The 22,279-nt window shown below is 36.5% G+C and overlaps 1 protein-coding gene across 1 annotated transcript; it reads left to right on the top strand.

Moving 5' to 3' along the window:
• The first annotated feature begins 4,955 nt into the window (after nt 1-4,955).
• Nucleotides 4,956-12,844, top strand: gata5 (GATA binding protein 5). The gene is made up of 6 exons (XM_030139470.1): nt 4,956-5,475; nt 7,377-7,546; nt 9,960-10,088; nt 11,552-11,630; nt 12,503-12,633; nt 12,725-12,844. The coding sequence occupies exons 1-6, from the start codon at nt 4,956-4,958 to the stop codon at nt 12,842-12,844; spliced, it is 1,149 nt and encodes a 382-aa protein (XP_029995330.1).
• Nucleotides 12,845-22,279: the final 9,435 nt, after the last annotated feature.

Here is a 22,279-nt window from a genome sequence, read left to right as displayed (position 1 = left end):
AAATTGCAAAGCTTGTGTTTGTGTTTTTTCCATTTTCGTTGTGTGTTTCAGATTAAATACAGCAGATGAGAAGCATCTTATCTGTTACTTACAAAAACCTGCCTTTTCTCTGGTGGATATGGGAGGAAAACACACATTTAGTTTTTAGGGTGTGGTGTGATGTTGGCCTGTATCCCTTCAACTGAAAGGAAAATCACAGTATCTGTTAACAGACACTATAACTGTGTATGTTTTCATCACTGTGTGGAACAAAACATTTTATTCTCTATTTTTCTTAAGAGTAGCTAATAGGGGTTCTGCATTATTTGTTAGACCAGTGGTTCTCTACCTTTTTTCAGTGATGTACCCCCTGTGAAATTTTTCAGCCAAGTACCCCCTAACCAGCACAAAGCATTTTTGGTTGAAAAAAATGACTTAAAACAGAGTGCTGTGCCATCAGTGTCTGATTTATTAAACTTTGGAACTCCATTTGTAGTGGTCTCTCTTGAACGATTTGGAAATAAAAAGATATAACTAAAAAATAAAAGAAAGAATTAACTTAATTATAAATAAAGATTTGTCTGCATAAAAATAATTATCAACATGAAGTGTCCTCCTTTGGGATCATAGTAAAGATCTGTTCTCAAAAAAAAAAAAAAAAAAAAAAAACAATTTTAAATAAAAGCAGGAACTGCTAAAAAAAAAAAAATTATCATCTTAAAATATCTATTTAATAATTAAAAAGAAGACTGACAACATTACCAGCTGTCAACACTGAATATTGCGTTGTTGCACTGAACTGAGTGTTTTTGCATTTAGTCAGACATTTTAGTCAGACACAGGCTTGTGCTTCGCTGAGGATCTTTGTCATTCTTGGTGGCGGGTAGGCAACTGCTGTGATCAAGCTCTTTATTTTTAAAGGATTTTTGCATGGATGCTACTTTTTAAATATATTTTAAAATCTCACGTACCTCCTGGAGTGCCTTCACATACCCCCATTTGAGAACCACTGTATTAGACTATAGTCATTTAAAGAACTTTTACTTGCACCTCAAGCCTGAACAAGCGTTCTTTACATCTTCTAAACTCATGTCAAACACTAGTAAAAGAATGGAAAAAGCTGTTGTGCACAAGTTAAAAAATAATACTTTTAACTGATATGCTGTTGATCCCTCATGTGATGCAGGTTTATATCACAATCACAAATTTCCCAGACTCTACAGTGATGCAAACCTCAGAAGGTCTTGTGAAAGAGTTTTCACAAACATCACACGTTTAACTGCAGGTACAGGTTACACTCTTTCTATTCCTGGAAGGAATGTGCTTCTCTTATTGACCAACCTTTTTTTTTCAGCGTCAAACCACACATGGAGCTGACTCCTTTAACTACAATAAGGAGAAAGTCATATGAGGTGATATAACAGACAGCAGAGGTCCATCTTTGACCCATAAAGACCCAAACGTCCACCGCCGACCAAAAGTATCTGCTGATATAAACTGGTGATCCACTATTGCTATCAATCCATGTAAATCATTGGTGTAAAATACAGTTTGTCATCTTTTCATGGTCATCAGATATGACCCATTTGGACATTCAGAAACACCGTCATCTTCTACAACATTGATTTAACAATAAAATCCATGGAGTTTGATAAATGACAGTGGATGGACACACTTGTTTTATGATCAGTTAATAATATATTTTACTGACAAAGTCACTTTTTCTTCTTTTTTTTTCTGGTTTGATATAATAACCTTTGAATTTACTCTGAGGTTTTATGAACATCTACATGATCAGTCAATTAAACATTGGAAAATAGATGATTTTCACTAAAAAAAAAAAAAAAAAGCAAAATTCAAAGGATAATATTATAACAAATGGTGATAAATCACTTTGCAAAGGTTAAATAGAGAGAAAAACTGACACAAAAGTCCCACTGGGTCCTTATGGGTTAAACCTGCTGCATTTACTTTTTTTTTTTTTTTTTTTTTTTTTGGAGTATTTTTTTTTTCAAGTGATTCAAGCGGATCTTGTTGAACTGGATCATTTCAATGAATCTTTTCTGTGTCTTCAATTGAAAAAACAAACACTGTTTTATTCCAGATAATAATAATAATAATAACAATGATAATAATAAATAAGCCCATGACATTACTGCACTTTAATCACTGGATGACAGTCTGTTTAGAGATGATATCCAAATGTGTTTATGTGTAACGAGTAATAAATGTGGAGGTGATGAAGTCCCGTTTGTAATTAGAATGGAGCAGAAGATAAGGGCCCTAATGTGAGCTCAACAGTTGTGTCCATCTGCAGCAGTTTGTCCAGTTAACCTGCACGGTGACAAATACTGTTTTCATGGGAGAGCAGAGAACATGTGTGGGTCTGTTTCTGATGATAAGAGACATCAGTTGCATTTGGATTAGAGTTCATTTTCATCCTTTTAATGGCTGCAAAATCAAAACAAAGACAAATCGAACTGGTTTCTCTAGATCAAAATAAAACTCAAATAATTTAGGTGTATTTCTAATGGTATCCACAGTATTAGGAGTAAATGAACTGTTGAAGTATTTCATATAATACAGAAATATATGTCTGCTGCGTCCGGTGCGAAATGGGAAACCGCTTCACCAATCCGCATCAGGTGTTGGGCCATTAGTTAAAGAACTAAAAGAAACAGACAGACAGACTCCTTCATCTCTGGACGCACGGAGGAAACAAACGGACCGATTAATTAACAAAGTCCAGACAGGAGACATTTTACTGTCAGACCTTAATGTTATTAAGGACAAAAGTGTGAGTGGAAAATAAAATATAGATTAACATTAAATAACCCTCATCGTTTAAGACAACTTTATATAATTTTTACTTTAAAAGAAATCTCATATTTTTTTCTTTAATTTTTTTTCCTTATTATTTTTACTTTTACTGCTATTTTAGTTTTAATCAAATGTTCCTCGAGGTAAATATGAATCTAATGTTCACTGAAAATATTTAAACGGGTTCTTTTTATTTATCGCTGCAAAAAATAAATAAATAAATAAGACGATTGCAAAGTATTTTAATAATCATGAAATACTCATTTGTATTGATCTAATGCAATTCTGCGGTATTTTGGTTTCCGTAACGTAATGTTCTAAAATTGCAATCAGCGCATTAAAGCTACGTTATTTTTCATCGTTTATTTTATTTTATTTTATTTTATTTTTTATTTTATCGTCAGATTGTATCTGGAAGGTGCTGAATCATTTCCACTGCAGCAGTTTTTTCCTTCTGTCAGTGTTGCTCAGTGTTTCTAGTTAGTGATCGGTCGTATTTCTTATCATATTGCTGCTTTTACGCAGGAAAAATAACCTTAATATAACCATAAAACTCCAACTCTAACATTATCTTTGCAGTATAATTTACTGCAGTGTTGTTTTATAAGGGCAATTTTTGAGAGGTTATATAGGCCGACTTGTCTTCTTCTTCTTTTTTTTTTTTTTTTCTTTTTTTTTTTTTTGTTAAATACTAAGGCTCAAAAAATGTATTAGGTGGAGATTTAGTCAGAATTTCCCAATAATAACAATCAAAGTGGCGCGTAAATATAACATTAAACTCAAATTTCTTCCAGTTAAAATCATTGAACTTACTTATACCTGTTAAAATCTCTGTCACATCCCTGTCTTATGTTCTTGTCCAACTAAATGTACAAAAAAGGAATTAAATATCCTTTTGGTTTCATTCTAAGAGTTAAACAATAAAAGGCAAAAAGTGAACACAGGTGCCATTATACCCGCTCCTCATGCACCCTCCGCTTTGGGCCCTCTCCTCCCCTCTCTGGCACCCAGAAGCCCTCCTTCTCTCCCTCCCTCCCTCTCCCTCTCCCTCTCCCTCCCTCCCCACCTAGGCCTACCTCGGAGCAGCGGACCGCGTCACGTGTTTTTCTCCCGTACAAATTTTCCAGTAGGGGAGCGAATAAGAGCACACTCATATCAGCAATTATCAGCGACAGTAACTATCTCCAGATACACCAGTGGGAAGAAGAGGAAAAACTTGCAGGAGTCCAGGACCAAAAAAAAACAAAACAAAAAAAACACTTTGGCTTCATTTATCTCCGATCCGTGCGCGCAACTTTTACGCACTAAAAGGACTTTTTATTTGGAGGAGTCTTCCACGGCGCGTTGTCTTCGTCCGTGTCCATCTGTGCAGAGTGACACAGTTTGCCCACAGCTCTCTTCAACTGAGGTTTGGACAGGCTGAGGACCGGACTGCTTTATCACCCGACCGTCCTTATCTGGTGAGATAATACACTGAGAGCACTTGGAAAGAAACGGTGTTCCTCCTATACCCGGCGTGCGCTATTATCAACATTTTATGTGATTTGACTTACTATTGATAGAGAATATATGCACGGTTGATATGGAGTGCTATCTCTTGTGTTGTTTGATTTGGTTTCCGTTATGGCTATGATTGAAAAGGCAAAGCAGTGCTGCAGGATATCTGGGGTCGCTGATAGTTACCTCTATCTGCATAGACAGATATCAGCCATCGTTAATGTCATTTTAATCCATTTCATGTCAGTCTCAGTGATACAGGTGAAATATGACTGATGATACTGATGATTACTAAAGGGAATTCTGGGTGGGTTTTACTCTAAGCGCCTTCAATGATGATGATATAGAATTTAACGGCAGCAAATACCACCGACAATAATTTAAAACGTTACATTTTGGTGGAAAATAAAAGAAAAAATCATGCTGATTTTTCAAGAACAAATAACGCACTAGAAAATATCCACTTTTTCTTTATCCTCCTGAATACACTTATATTCTGATTATTTTTTTAATTTCTTTTACAGGTCATAAAACTCCACAGGGTGATTAGAAAAAGCAGTGAAATTTCACACGCGTGGACAAAACCCCCGCAGGACTGAGTCAGTCTCAGCATCAGCCACTTCTGTCCCAGATCTGAAACAGGACATAAAACACCCAAGATGTACCAAAGTCTGACCCTGTCCTCCAACCAGTCCCCTTACGCGCACGACACCGGGAATTACATGCACCCCTCGGCCAGCTCCCCGGTGTATGTGCCCACCACCAGGGTACCGGCCATGCTGCCCACGCTGCCCTACCTCCAGACCTGCGACTCGCCACACCAGTCCCACGGCCTGGGCGCGCACCACGGCTGGCCCCAGACCGGCACGGACGGCACCTCTTTTACCCCCAGCAGCCCTCACCCTCCTCCGGGCTTCTCCTACTCCCACAGCCCGCCTGTCAGCACCAACACCGGCCGGGACACCACCTACCAGAGCCCGCTGGTTCTGGGGAACGGAGCCCGGCCGGAGCAGTACGGAGGCGCTCTGGTGCGCTCCGTCGGCGGCTCTTACTCCAGTCCTTACGCGTACATGAGCCCGGAGATGGCCACGTCCTCCTGGACCCCCGGACCCTTCGAGAGCGGGGTCATCAGTCTGCAGGGGCGGCAAGGAGGCCTGTCTGGAAGGAGGTCCAGTCTGGGTGAGTGAAGGCCCGGAGTCTGTTCATCATCACAGATTATTTACAGATTATAATAGAAACTCCAACAAAAGGATATTTTTAATAATATATAATTTTTTTTCATACTTTTAATTTGGTTTGGTATTTGTAATTCATCAATTCATCCCTGATCCCAAATGTAATTATTTTATTTCTCAATATGCAACGAAAAAGAGTAAAAATTAGAATATATCTATAAATGTTATAGACTGTCAGTCAATTTCCTAAACTGGCAAATATGTCCTTATATAAATCTAATCATATTAAATCGCATATTTTTCCGTTTCCTTATGCAATATTAAATATATTTATAGGCTGTATTTTTTTTTCCAGATAAATATAAAAATGTCAAAAAATGACTGAGTAATTGCCAGCCTATAATAAAAATCCAACAGTTATGTAAATCAGAAACATTATCATTATAATAAATGATTCACGCTGAAGTGATTGAACATTTCGTTTGTATTCCAAAGGTTATATGATGTGTCTACTGATAAAGAGGCCTGTTGTGAGAGAAAATTTAATCAAACATTCTTCCGTTGGATTTAGAAACACAATACACATTCCTCAGCAGAAGAAGGCCTTTAAGGAACAATCAATTAAAGTGTTAATTTAATCCCCAGCTACAGTTCAGTGTTTTGATGACAGTTCAATACACAATGAGACTGCAGCCATTGTCTCAACCATCCCAGCAGTTATCACCTTTATCAAGGCCTGGAAAAAAAGGGTCTGGACCTGCAGATCTTCAGCATTTCTTCAATAAAACTGTTTGAAGTCAGTGATGAAAAAAAAAGAGTGTTTCAGGCCCAGATCTGAAGACTGGATCAGGATTTCACAACAGAATTTATCACTTCATGAATAAATAAGTAGAATCTATTTTTTTCTTTTGGTTTTACAGTGGTGGATTAAGGAGAGTCTTCACACCAAAACATTTATAGTCCCGTGTTTAAAACGGGATTAACTGTTTTACATTGTCTATTTATTCCTCACATGCATCACCCTGCAGTCAGTTTATAATCAATTTATACGTGACTGTATTTTACGACAAATATATTCAAGCCTTAAACGTCACACACGGTGCTGAGATGCTTTTTCCGCTCCTTTTTGCGCCAAATCAGCCTCTCCACTGAACTGTCAGAATCAGAATCAGATTTATTGCCAAATAATTTTTACATTACAAGGAATTTGTCTTAGTTCTGTTGGTGCAGACAGTTAAAAGAAGCAGATATCAAAAATAAAAATAATAATAAAAAATATAGAAAAACAGAAGTGTTTGCCTTCTGAAGTGAAAAAGAGAAAAAGGTACTATATACATATATGCACTAACTGTCTGATCTATTTTATAATTTCTATAATTGAAATCATGTAGATCAGGACTAGACTAGACTGCTTCCCTGAAGCCGGATCCACTGACCCCGTTGAAGGATTAGGAATTCTGGGCAATTAATGCCAGGAGTCCGTCGTGTGTCAGAGTTGTGATGGATGGAGGGGGACCCCTGGATCCTTCAGGCTGATAACAGACATGCCCACCCACTACCCCCCCTCCATCCCCTCCCCAAACAGATTCCTCTATCCGTCTGTCTCCATATTGATTCATTCGAAGGGTTTGATCTCTCTTCATCACAGAGGAGAGGAGGGGGTTAAATTCCTCTTCTGGCTATTCATCATGCACTGGTCCGTAACCAGCCCCCCCACCTCCCAAAAAAAAACAAAACATCCACGCCCCCATTTAAAAAAAAAAAAAAAAAAAAACAAATCAGCTCATTTTAGGTGAAGGAGCATAAACAATGAAATAATTATATTTAATCCATTAATGCGCAATAATAATAAATAAATTCACTTTAAATAAATTGTTAATTTTCTGGTGTTTTTTTTCCCCTCAGACCTGATGGATGATTTCAGCACCGAGGGCAGGGAGTGCGTGAACTGCGGCTCCGTGTCCACGCCTCTGTGGCGGAGGGACGGGACCGGACACTACCTGTGTAACGCATGCGGCCTTTACCACAAGATGAACGGCATCAACAGGCCGCTTATTAAACCGCAGAAACGCCTGGTAAGACCCACACAGAGGGCCAATAAAATATAGAGGGGACCATAAAGGTGGAATAAAATATTTGTACCTGTTATGAAATAATTGTGGCAATGTGATTTATTCCTGATAGATAAAGTGTAACTGGGACTCAGGATGTAATCATATAGAACAGGGGTGTCAAACTCATTTTAGTTCAGGGGCCACATTCAGCTAAATTTGATCTGAAGTGGGCTGAACCAGTAAAATAATAAGATAATAATAAATAAATAAATAAATAATGTCAACCCCAAACTTTTCTCTATGTTTTAGAGTGAAAAAAAGTAAAATTACATTATGAAAATGTTTACATCTACAAACTATCCTTTCAGAAGATGTGAATAATATGAACAAACTGAAAAAATAAGTGTAATTTTAACAATATTCTGCCTCTGATTATCATTTACACATGTACATTGTAACGTACAGATCACAGTGGACCTACAAACACACAAAACATTTAGTAACAGGCAGAATATTATTAAAATTACACTGACTTCTCTCAAGACATTTCAGACTGTTCATATTTGTTCAGGTTATTCAGATATTTTTGCAATATTATACTTAGTTTTAGTGTAAATATATGAAAATATTTACATTTACAAAGAGAAAAATTTGGAGTTGGGAGTATTTATAGGTTATTATGACCCACGAGAGATTGATTGGTCTGAATGTGGAACCTGAACTAAAAGGATTGTTAATATCTTAGTGTAATTTTTCCATTTCACAAATTCATCCCAAGGGCCAGACTGGACCCTTTGGCGGGCCGGATTTGACCCCTGGGCCGTATGTTTGACACCTGTGATATAGGAATAAAAAGAGGAATGTGTCTGAAAAAAAAATTATTCCAACTTTATCAACAGTGTATGACACTTAAAAAATTACAGGATATTGGTGTTAAGAGTTTATTAGAATTTGACAGTAAAAAAAAAAAAAAAAATCAACTTAAATCATCAGCCAGAAATATTTAAAGAAAAGCCTGAAGTGTGTATCTGCTGGAGGTTGTATAGATCTGTCACATGTTCTATGGCACTGCTTTAACAAACAGATTAAAGAGCTTTAAGGAAGATAAAAACTGTTGTGTTTGAGTTAGACTTAAACAAACTTTACAGATCCACAAAGGGAATAACTTGGTCACAATAACTCAGTCACATACAAACACTCTAGAAAAAACCACAGCAAAAAATAAAATAAAATAAAAATAAAAAGGAAAGTGTAAAGAGATAAAACCAATAAATAATGTTAATAGAATACACTAATAAAGCAGAAAAATACAAGATTTGCATATGTACAAATCTACAGAAAATGGAAGTAAATACACACTATATATATACGACATTCTAAAATAATTAACATATTAGTGATAACAGTGATATAATAATATAATCTACAAGTAAAATACCACCAGAATAAAAGTTGATCAAGTTTGAGTCACTCCTAAAACAGTTAAAAGAAATTCAAATAAATTTAAAAAAGACTAAAAAAAAATACTGGTTGGCTCTAATTTCCAAGATAACAGTCTTGAGTCAAAATGTTAAATTAACAGAATTAATGAGAGAATGGGTTTTACTCAAAAGGTATGGTATATTTATATGGCATCTAATGGAAGGTTTATAAATGTAGTGTATAAATGTACATAAACCGGAAATATTGGTCATATACATTGAAAATATCAGCTAACCAGTACTTCTGTTATTTGTTTTCCAGTTCATTCTATTTAAGTATGTAACATTTAGCACATTTCATCACATTTAATCTCTAAGGGAGATAATTTCTGAAAAAAGAGTAAATAAAAAAAAAAATAGACCAGTGAAATGGAGCCACTGTATTTCTATAATTAATATAATAGATTTAAAAGCAGATAGTGTATAAATGTGTGTGGAGGTGTGATGTTTTCAGGCTGTACGTATCAGGAACTGGCCTTTCTGCTGCAGCTGTAGGACTGTATTACCCGACAACCTTCTTCCACAACCAGAATGTGCTTTTCTCTTGTTTTTATTTGTCCTGCTGCGACCTTGCCCTTGGAAGAGCCGTTTTTAGACGGGGCTCTCCAGAGCAACGTGACTTTCTGCTGTGTTTTCCCCTTGTTGTCTATAAGCAGATAGTGACACCACAGTGTGAGGGAAAAGACTATTTGGTGTGTTGCATTTGCGGTTTATCCGACTCATGACTTATTCGACTCTACGTAGGTATTATTCATCATTGTTGTACCGAACTGCATACCAACATCCTGCAATTCATTCCAAAAGCTGAGGGAACAGTTGAGCTTGCGTTTCTCAAAGTCTAGCTCAAGAACACAAAGTGAATCCAGAGGCTATTTTTGACCCGTGTGAGATTTGTCATTTGTGTTTCAGCCTGCAAATGTCAAAATGTTTTTCCTTTCTATTTCTACCTGCAGCAAACCACGTCTCGTCGGGCCGGCCTGTGCTGCACTAACTGCCACACCAGCACCACCACACTGTGGAGACGCAACGCCGAGGGGGAACCTGTGTGCAACGCCTGTGGCCTGTACATGAAGCTGCATGGGGTACGTCAGGGGTGGGCAGTTCATTTAATTATGGGGCCACATAAGAAACTCTGACAGTTGTAAAGGGTTCTGCTCAATATATATCTATAAGAACAGTAAATGAAACATTACAATGATACAATGAAAATGTGGAGCCCAGAATACAACTATTTAATGAATATTCACACAAAAAAATGTTTGAAAATGTGCAAAACCAGCTCCACATGAACTTTATGTGAAAAACAATAAATGCATCCAGCTTTGTTTGTTTGCATATCTTTTTTTTTTTCTTTACCTCTGACTTGAGTCCATGTCTTGTTAAATCGCTGCATTCTGAGTCAATTTGTCTTTTTTTTGGTGTTAGCTGGGCTGAATATGACCAACAAACCAATCAGTGCATAACCTTTAAGCTAAGTACAGAAAGTATGTGCGAAAAAATGTTAATTTAGCAGATCCTTCCATTTAAAAGCAGCGCCGTTACATTATCCCCTTTTACACAGAACTTCTGTAACGGGAATATTTCGCCTTTATTCTGGAATGACATCTGTGTAAACGAAATGGTAGGATCATTTGGTCCCACCTTTATCATGACTTTGAAACACCTCTGGAGGTAGTAACAGAGCCATGATAAAGGTAGAATCATGATTCCAGAATGCTATGTAAAAGAAACACCTCATTCCGCAACCAAGGTGTGATGTTTTGACGATATGTGCAACCCCAGCGCTGGGGGGGGGGGGGGGGGGGGGGGGGGGGGGCGCGTGTACAGTAAAGTAACATATCAAAGATGTCGAACTGGGGAGATCCGCTAAGATCCACGAGCTGTTGTCACTTTGGGCGGAGGACTCTATCCATGCTAACATTTGTGGAATGTTGAAAGGATCTGGAGAGGTTAGCAACACTGCTATGCTCATGATATTTCCGACGCGGAAGTGATACGTCACACTATACACTGCGCTGTGTCACCGCCCCTTTGATTCCAGAACACAGGTCCGCTGTGTAAAAGTCCAGCCTGTCTCACCTCTCTTACTCCTTTGGCTTGGCTGTGGAAATCGGTCAGTGGTGGAAAAAAGGTGGGATTACCATCTCACCTTTTTTGCGGGATCTCTGTGTAAAAGTGGCTTTTGGTTGCATCTATTACAATGATATATATTTGCATCGACTTTTCATTTACCAATGACCTCATGTGGGCCAGTCAGGTTTCAGCCCATGGGTCGTACAATGCCCAGGTCTGGGGTATGTGCATCTCATCGATTCAAGTTTCTCGTGTCCTTTTCCAATAACAGCTCCCCCAGCAAATGTCTGCTACAGTATGGAGCAGTTCATTATTTGCACAGTGTAAACCCTCTCCAAGGGCACTGTGGTCATTGTTATCAGAGCAGCAGCGTGGGAGGGAACTTGTGTGGGTTGTCATGACACTGTGGCCTCTGTTGTATCAGGGACAGGGAGGTACACTCAACTCATGTGTGTTTCTCTACTCCCTTCAGGTGCCCAGACCTCTGGCCATGAAGAAGGAGAGCATTCAGACCAGGAAACGCAAACCCAAGATGCCCAAGAATAAAACAGGTGAGAAAGCACAGAAAGTTCATGTTCTTCTGTTTAGCTTTTCATACTTCAAAATCAATCAATCAATCAATCAAATTTTATTTATGTAACACCAAATCATAACAAAAGTTATCTCATGACACTTTACATATAGAGCAGGTTCAAACTAGACTCTCAGCAGAACCAACATCTTTAACCCTTTATAGGACACTCACAAATACTGTGAAATTCAAAATGTAATCCGTAGTGTTATTGGAGGACATTACAAGAATGTATTACTTTTGTGAAATTTCTCAAGATTTTTTATTATTATGCAGAAAATCAAGGCTAGTGAAGTTACCATATTTGGTCCCTTACCCCATAAATGGCAAAAAAAAATAAAAAAAAATCCAAGAAGTATATATATAAAAAATAGAAGAAAAACTCATGTAAGATGAAAAGACTATCACTTTTAGAACATTAGACCAACATAAGTGCTGATCCAGACCCCTGTCCACATCCACATTCTCCCTTTGAACATCACTCCTTACATTAGTACCATTACTGCATGGTACCTAACAAAGCAGGTACACTCATTGTTCATGCAGAGGTGGACCTTACAGACCCTGTAGACCACATTGGACCACATTGTTGTCTCACTGTCCTCACTGTAACTGTTGCTGTCACTGTCTTGTAATTTATGTAGAAATGTCCAAAAATAGTCACTTGCCTGATAAAGGGATTACAAAAAATAGGTGGTCTGTATGAGTTTTGTTTGAACACTACGTGCCGTGTGTGTATGTGCACCATGTAACACTGATGCTCAATAAAAAAAAAAAAAATTAAATAAAATCAGGTGGTCTTTTAGAAAAAAATGTCTCCATCCTTAAACCCATTTGTCTCTGATTGTTCAGGAGGATCCACCACATCTGACACAAACTCCCCATCAGCTCTGTCAGTCTCAGAACACGCCTCCACCATTAAGAGTGAACCCAATATGGCTCCTTCACCCTACGCCGGACAAACAGTTACATCTGCCACTCAGGTAAAAAAAAAAAAAACATGTTTTCATCTCACCAGTCACTGTAATGTAATAAAACAAAATGAGCTAAATGTTCATGTCCTCCTCCTTGCAGACGGCCTCTCAGTTAGACAGCACAGGCTCAGGACACGTGGATATTAAATATGAGGATTATCCCTTTACTCCGACCTCCATGGCTCCACAGAACTCCTGGTGTGCTTTGTCTCAAGCGTGAACCGTCTCTGATCGCTGTTTATCCAGCAGAATGACGCTAGCCTTCACTCCATCCTGCAAACATCCCAGATTACAGTCCTCTGAGGATGCACAAAAACAGTGCCTTAATGTGGAGAACGTGTTTGGACTGTGATGGTGTGGTCGGACCCACTTGACTGAAGCCACGTGCTTGCTTTTCAAACACTGTAATGACTGGTGCTGTAACTTACCAGCTCAGAAGCAGCTCACCCGGACCAAGCATCGACTCAACAAGGACCTTTTGTGTGCAGTTTTACAAATGGATGAGTGTGTGTTTTAGGAAACCAACAGGACAGCTGAGCCAGAGCGAAGACCACAGTGGAACCAGGATTTTAAATGAAGGTCCTGGCTCTGCTTTTCTTACACCCAACAAGTAAACCCAATAGGATGGGCAGAGCTACATTTCACTACATCTACTCTCTGTTTTTTGGAGAAACATTAAACTAAATGCATCGATGCAAAGACATTCAAGTGGAATATAAAAGACACGAACGCCTTATCTTTGTTTTATAGCTAATAACTGATGTAAGTTTTATGACGTTGTTGTTGCTGTCCTTCATGTGTGTTGATGTCACCCTCAGAGAATAGTACAACATGTTATTTTTATCCAAATAACTAAAAAAAAAACCTGAAAGTGGGCAGAAAATACCTTTTTATGACTGTTAAACATGTCTCATTACCAGCACGTAGATGATTAACCTTTATAGACACATTATTTATGTTGAGATAAGGACAGTTAAAAGTCATGGTAGACACTAAAACCAGCCCATTATAGCCCACTGTTCACTGTCTCTGAGTAAAAAGGCTGGTGTGTTGTATAGCCTCCATGATACAATGCTTATATGAGTAATTAGTTTTTACAAGAGCCAGTGGATCTAAACTGCCTCTTGTAAAAATCATTTTAAAATCAGGACCAGTGGCTCTGACTGGGATGTCACTACATATCAGACATTTGTCATTTTACTGCTTAAACGTTGAACGCGAATGAAGTGCAATGACTCAAGAACTGAAGGCAAAACAAGAGGAGGGTGAAATTATTTGAAACATAATAATCTGATTTTATTGTCTGTATTTTGTGAATATGTAAGGGATTTTATTTGACATTTCTTCTCTTTTCTTCAGTGCTCTTTTAAAAAACTGTTCAGGTTAATAAAATGATTCACACTTTATTTTATTTATTTAACTTTTTCTAAATCAGTTTGGTTTTACAGTGACGCAAAATAGAAAACGGATACTTTAAGTTGATTTACTCATGAATAATGACTTAACTCTTTGGGTTTAGGTGATGTTATTTAATAGAAACAGGAAACATGAGTTGGATTTACAGCTGAATCAGTGAGTTTTCAGGACATAACTGACTCATGCCTGAAATATTTAACACAATTGGTTCTGAATTTCTTATCTATATTCTTCTATATGATTATAAATGTGTATTTGCACGATTATGTGCGAGCAGGGCGTGTGCTCATGCCGGTTGCTTAAGCCAATGGAGTCGACCAAAGGTTGTGTTCCAACTCTGCTTTATTGCAGTCGTGTCTGAGTTGGCCATTCCATTGAGGAAAATACGGAGCAGTCAGCAACACGGCTGCTGCTTTACTGCAGATATGGCGACATCCAGGCACCACTGCACCAACAACACTGCCCACCTTTATGACTGTTGGCTCAGATACTGCTGTCTTAACTGTTGCTGGGAGAGGCACGTTTCAGCGTGAGGGGAAGATGCAGACACATGAGTTTTAGTCTGACAGGAGGATGAGTAAAGTGGGTGTTTGAGATGGACTCCAGGATGAGATGGAAGCACTGAGGCCTGAAAAACATACCTCAGAACGTTAGCAGGAACCTCAATCCAACATATCCCATAATGTAACCAAAAGCAGATTCTCATTAGACACTCTAGCAGCAAAAATTACTTTTTACTTTAAGAATATGCTGCAGCTGAACTTACATATAATGTGTATATTTGGTCTGGGATGGAAAAAGTACATGTGCCTTACTCCAGAAGAACAGATACTTAAAGAGAGTGTCAGTCTTTAAAATGTAGTCAAAGTGTAAAAGTAAAATGTCGGCTTTTGCACTACAAAAAAGTGTATTTTTCTCATTTCAAGTCAAAATATCTCATCACACTTAAAATAAGACATAATCACCTAAAGGATAACTTTTCAGTGAGATATAAAGAACTTATTTTTAGACAATAGAGCTTAAAATTTTTGTTTCAAGAAATCTTACCAAGATAATTTTCTCTTGTTCCATTGGCAGATTTTTTTTGCTTGAATTTAGCAAAAAAAAAAAAAAAAAAGTTGAATTAAGCAAAAAATAAAAATAAAAAATCTGCCAATGGAACAAGTGAAAATTATCTTGGTAAGATTTCTTGAAATAAGATTTTCAAGATGTATTGCCTAAAAATAAGTTCTTTATGTCTCACTGAAAAGTTACTCTTTAGGTGATTATGTCTTATTTTAAGTGTGATGAGATATTCTGACTAGAAAGGAGAAAAATACACTTGGTAAGATTTGGATTTTTGCAGTGTGGAGGCCATTTTTACTCACTGAGTCAGTGCAAAATCTTGCAAACTTAATGTCATAATATTAATTCATTCATTCATTCATTCATTCATAACCTTTATTTAAGCTCTGAGATACATTGAGAACGTAACCTCATTTACAATATAGCCCAGACAAAACAAAACATTTGAAACATACAATGGACATATCAGAAATACCAAAAAGTAAAAGTAACAAAGACGAATTAAAAACAGAGAAGTCTACTTAAAAACAGGAGCAGCTGGAGGTAACATAAGAAGTGATTAAGGATTTAAATTGTCCTAATGATAAAAGTGTGGTAAGTTTCAAATGGTTTTGGAGCGTGTTCCAGGTTTCAGGTGCACAGTAAGAAAAACTGGACTTTCCAAATTCAGTACAAACTGAAGGAACCTGCAGTGTGAGTCAGTCCTTTGAGCAAGTGTGATATTGACTTGCATTAAAAGATACTAAAACATTAATATAAGATGGTAAAAGACCAGTGAGGGCTTTAAAAACAAATACAATCCAATGTCTATCATGCCTGTTGGACAGAGAGGGCCATTCAACTTTAGAATTCAGGTCACAATGGTTAGTGTTGTAGCTGTCATTTAAATCTCAGGGCTGAATGAGAAACAGTGTCAAGGGAATGTAAGACCCAATGCTACTTTTGTGGTAGTTACCAAAGGAATTTTTCTCACTATTTAACTTTTCTTAAGTGATTTATCACCATTTATTACTATATTATCCTCTGTGTTTTTTTGTGAAAATTAGCTATTTTCGTCTATTTAATTTACTGAGCATGTGGATGTTCATAAAAGCTCAGATTAAAGTTGAGGGTTAGTTATTATAACACAAACAGAAAAAAATGGAAGAAAAAGTGCCTTTTTTCAGCAAAATATATCATTTTCTGAACATAAAGTCAAGTGTGTCCATCCACTGTCATTTGTCAAACTCTGGGTTTTACTGGTGAATCAATGTTATAGAAGATGACAGTGTTTCCACGTTCACTACGGAGCCACTGAACGTCCAAATGGGTCATGTCTGATGACCATGAAAAGATGAGTAACTGCGCTTTACACCAATTATTTACATGTATTGATAGGATTAATGGATCAACCGTTTAGATCAGTAGGTGCTTGTAGTCGACAGTGGATGTTTGGGTCTTTATGGGTTAATATACTGTCGAGACTATTAAGCAATGTGGTAAAATAAATAAATATATATATATATATATGTATACACACGTATACTGACTAAAATGAAGATTAACTTCTTTCCCATCTGATTTCAATGACATTGATGCCTTTTCTCTGGTCCTCTTTTTTTCTGATTGCATCTTTAAAACACTTTTCATTCATTTTGCAAAAGAAAGCATTGTGTGTCTTTGCTGAAATCCAAATAAATAAAAGAAAAATAATAATTCAAATGAATAAACTGAACAAAATAAGGACTATATCATAAAATGACAGACATACAAGATGTGTGTTCATCTTGTCCCATCTTTTATATGATTATTAAGTGATTTTTTTTTTTTCAGCCGTGTGAGCAAAGCACCGATGGGTACAAAATATCAATTATTTTTTTATGTGTTTATGTGTCGTCTCATCCATTTAGGAAATTAAATTAGTTGGATTTGATGTTGGGAATACACACAATCATGAATAATAAAATAATTGATAACACTGGTCAACAACAAATTTATTGTTTGAGTTTTTTGAGCTGATTTAGGATAATTTTGGTGTGCTGAATCCAAAAATCACATTCATTCTGCTCAATCAGGTCAACTTTCTGAACTATGCTACATATTGGCTTTTTAACATTTTTGCTTACATTTATGGGCATTTTCACATCATATGATACAAAATTCTTTCATATTTCTTGCAATAAACGAGTTCTGAAGATTTTACTTTTGCCAATTTATGATTAATGTTTTTTTTAATATTACAGGTGAATGAAATGGCTTCGACTAGAAGATCTTGCAAAAATAAGCCTGACATATTCTGCTACATCTGTGGTGAATACACCATTGTACCTAACAGGAATCAAGTGATCAAATGATTTTTTTTCTCTTAAAACCTATTTTGGGTGAGAACTATATAAAAAATCAACTGATAAAGTCCAAAAAAGGTAATCAATTTTGTGAGAAGATCAAATTTTTCAAAATCAAATTAGCAAAAAAAACCTGACCTGATTGAGAAAAACAGATGTCATTTTTGGATTTAGCGGTGCAAAATGGTCCTAATTCAGTTGAAAAAACCTAGACAACTTGCAAAAAACATTTTTTTGTAACCCAGTGTAATCCATTTCATGCATTAAAACAGAACACCAAACCTGTTTTGGAAATATAAAAAATGCAACGTACAGATATTTGTCTTAAAATGTAGGGAATAAAAATAAGGCATTGATGAAAAATAATGCACAGATACTTGAACACAAAACTAATAACTATATATGACTTTGTCCTACATTGCATTTTGAGCTTTGACCCTTCTAATCATACATCCATGGCAGTCAACAGTGCAATATTTGACGTAATAAGGGGCACGTGATTGTGACAACTTCACTCTCTGGTCAGTGTGATGTATTTTCTACTGTGCAGAGGATTGTGGGTAAGAAAAGCCAGAAATGTTGTCTTGCTGATGCAGTTGGACAGTCTGGTATTTTAGGAATGTTGCTTTTGATGTACTATGTATGTATTAGGGCATACATAGTTTTCTGGCCTAGTAAATCAGATGGTATCATATTGTGGTTTGAGTGTTAGAGATGAGGTTGATACATTTCTCCAAAGACACAGGACATAGAGTTTAGACCACTTTTTACTTTGATTTGAGTAATTCTTATTCTAAGTTGGTGAATTCACCTTGATTGTCAAATTAGTGCAGTGGATATCTGGGAAATACTGAAGACCAGGTTCACCCCAGATCCTTAAAAAGTCTTACATTTGATTGTTTTAAACTAAGGCATTAATTATCTTTAATATCCTTAAATATGACAATAAAAGCTCTGAAATATTCCATAGACACAATTAATGGTATTGCCCAGATTTGTGTTGTGCTTAGTTTAGTGCTTTCACAGCTTGAACATCACTAGCAGAAGCATTACTCATGGAAAAATAAAAGTGTAACATTAGCTGGATTGTAACATGGTTATGACCGGTTCAAGGCAATAACTATGAGGTCCATTGTACAGTTACTGGTCTTAACTACGGAAGGCGAGAACAGCCCCGAATTCACATGCTATTTTTTGGTTGTTTTCTTGTGATAATGAATTAATTAATTCATTATCTCAAGATAACAAAGTTAATTTTCTTGTGATAATGAGATCAATTAATTCAGTATCTCGAGGTAACAAAAATTGTTTTCTTGTAGTAATTTACCAGTAGGTTGTTGTTGAATGTGTGTTCTGCTCTGTTCAGCACATATCAGCGGCAGCTCTTTATGTGGAACATGTGGTACCTGCTCACATCTGAGCTCTGTATATGGTTCTCTATTGTAAAATAACGAAACAAATTAATTCATTATCATGAGAAAATGATCTTTGCTATCTCTAGATAACAAATTAATTAATGCGTTATCACGAGGTAATGACCATAAAATAATGTGTAAATCCACGGCTTCTGTACTTAACCCATAAAGACCCAATGCTACTTTTGTGGAAGTTCCCAAATTAATTTTTTTCTCTGTATTTAGCCTTTCTTAAGTGATTTTTTCCTTTTATTATAACATTATGCTCTGTATTTTGCATGGTTTTCAGTGAAAATCATGTATTTTCTTATATTTAATGTACTGATCATGTGGATGTTCATAAAAGATCAGTGTAAAGTTGAGGGTTATCATTATAAAAAATAGAGAAAACAGAAGGAAAACTGACTTTTTCAACAAAACATATCATTAACTGAACATAAACCAATTGTCTCCATCCACTGTCATTGATCCAACTCTATGGGTTTTACTGGTGAATCAATGTTATAGAAGATGACAGTTTCTATGTTCACTACGGAGCCTCTGAACGTCCAAATGGGTCATATCTGATGACCATGAAAGGATGACAAACTGTATTTTACATTAATTATTTACACGTATTGATAGAATTAGTGGATCAACAGGTATTAAACAGTTTACAACAGTAGATGATTTTGTTCGATGGTGGATGTTTGGATCTTTATGGGTCAAAAATGGCCATAGACACTTTGAAAAAGTCATTAAAATGTTTCTTCCTCAAACCTGCAGATACCCCAAATAGGCTCTGTCTGTATTTCTTAAACGAGTCAATAAGTCACAGTATCAGTAGAACAAAGACTCAGCAGGTGTAGCTGCAGCCAAACTCCCAATCCCAAACTGTAGCACCTCTAAACAAACACACACACAGAGCTACCGGCCCAGTTTCTTTCTTCAGTGGAGTTGAAGTGCTAAATAGACAGCTCCTCCACTCGCAAACAGGCTCAATCCTTATGGCTACATTTACACTCAATTGTGTGTGAATTGAGTGGCTTCATTACAGCGGTGTTGTAGTAAAACCTCTGGAGTGTGACTGCAGAATGAGGGGAGGGGGATGCTTGACGACCTCCTTTGTTATCCCAACACTAGCTCACCCCTGCCTTGGCTATTGTGCCTTCAGATTTTGGGCTTTTTAATCTTTTTACCTCCTAAAATAATCACGGAGTCTAAGCAAGCTATGAAAAAATATCTCCCATCATTCCTTAGGTTTCTCGTTCTTGTTTTTTATTTAGAGAGTAAAATGTAAATCAAGCAAACAAGTGAAATAAATGTCATGAGAAGTAAATATCAGACTCAGCTTTATTGTTATTTAATCACAGACATGATCAGAACAAACCAGTTTCCCAGGTCTTGGTGTGCAGCATGAATGAAAAGGATAAAAAAAAAAAGACAACAATAGGTAAAAATAAATTAAAAAAAATAGGTAAGAACAAAAGAATAGTATAAAAACTACGATGAAAAACATTCAACTGAAATCCTTTGAGCAGTTCAAGGATCAGTTTCAGCTTCCCAATACAGTTTTTTTCAGGTATCTTCAGCTGAGGAGTTTTTTGATAAAACAAAAAGAGCAGAAGAAAGTGGAAAAACTAAAAATATAACATGGGAACAGATTTCCAAAAGCACTTAGCTGGTTTTACCAAGCACTTTCAAACTTTACAATTAATAACACTTCTAACATAAAATGCAGATGGGAATTGGAAATGAACACACACATACCAGATGAGGTGTGGGCACATATACGCTCTGAAGCCCAGTCACTAATTCTAGTTCATGGAGGGAGTTCAAATGGAAAATTGTCACAAGATTTTTCAAGACATCGAAGTTAACCCTGTAACGCCAAACGTATCATATTTGATACATGAGTTTTGAAGCCCTCTACATGATCAGTGTGATCATTTTTTTTCTTGAAAAACCCGATGTATACGATTACACTACCAGGCAAAAGTTTGGACTCACCTTCTTATTTAAATGACATGAGATGGACCACAGATGGTCAACAAGAGCTCAGCATCATTTGGAACTCCTTCCAGACTTTTGGAAGACATTTCAGGTGATTACCTCATGAAGCTCATCAAGAGAATGCCAAGAATGCACAAAGCAGTAATAAAAGCAAAATGTGGCTATTTTGAAGAATCTAAAATATAAAACATGCTTTGAGTTTTGTCACACCTTTTAAAACTACATAATTCCATATGTGTTCATTCATAGTTTTGATGCCTTCAGTGAGAATCTACAATGAAAATAGTCATAAAAATAAAGAAAAACCAGGTGAGTCCAAACTTTTGCCTGGTAGTGTAGATACATGCAATACACAGATAATCCACCAGGGGAGGAATTCATTCACCAGAAGCCTTTCCAGTGACACTTAAATTAATGAGGAAGGAGGCAGAACTTCCGCAATTTTTAAAAGGAATTACCAATTTATTAGACATGTTTGTGCTATATTGTTTTTGTTTGTTCAAAAATAATAATATGTGAGCATTGAGACCTGATGTATCAAATATGACACAAAAATGAAACTCATACATGGAAATGGATATTTGGAAAAAAAAAAAAAAAATAGGTTGTTCAGAAGGCTCAATAAAGGCTCCAGTTTCAAAGAACTGGAATTTTCTGTCAATTATTTAATGGTTCAGGCTTTACAGGGTTAATTTTGAAAATGAACCCCGTTAACCCCAATACCTGTTGGTGAAATTGTGGGGCTCACCTGTGGAACCATACCAACATATTACGGACGTGTCCTAAGACCAGACCTTTCTGGGATGATATATTTGTCACCGTGAACACAGTTTTCAATCAAACATTTTCGAAAAAATTAAAGATTGCTATTTTAGGTGTAATCCCAGAATGTTTAGAGGAAAATATCCGAAAATACCTTTTACCATTTTACTAAAGGCAGCCATTAAATACATCACTATCAAGTGGTTGAAACCTGAACTTCCCACATATAACATTTGGATTGAGAAAGTGAGGGAAATTTATCAGATGGAGCAAATTACTTACGTACTTAGAATTCAGGAAGAGCTATTTATGAAGAGATGGAGTCCCATGATTATCCTTTTAATGCAATAAGCATTCAGAAGTGGTCATCTACATGTATGTTTTTGTTGTTGTTGTTTTTTTGTCTCTTTATAATTGTAATCAATATCTACTGCAGATATTTATGTTTGATTAGATGTGTTTATGTATGTAAAATGCCTTGTATTTGTATGAGCAAAACTAAAAATTAAGTAAAAAACAAACACTCAAATAAATCTAAAATCTCTGAATCTGTACAATATTGCACAATAGCATCATCTTAAAGTGGTGGTATAGATACAGCAGGAACATCAAATATGCATGTTTTTAAAAGTTTTTCTGCTATATATTTTCTTAATCCGCATTGCTTTCCCTTTTCCTTTC

This window comes from Sphaeramia orbicularis, chromosome 7, assembly GCF_902148855.1.
Source record: "Sphaeramia orbicularis chromosome 7, fSphaOr1.1, whole genome shotgun sequence".
Lineage (NCBI taxonomy): Eukaryota > Metazoa > Chordata > Actinopteri > Kurtiformes > Apogonidae > Sphaeramia > Sphaeramia orbicularis.
The sequence above is the reverse complement of the archived record's forward strand: the minus strand, read 5'-3'. Positions and strand labels throughout refer to the sequence as shown.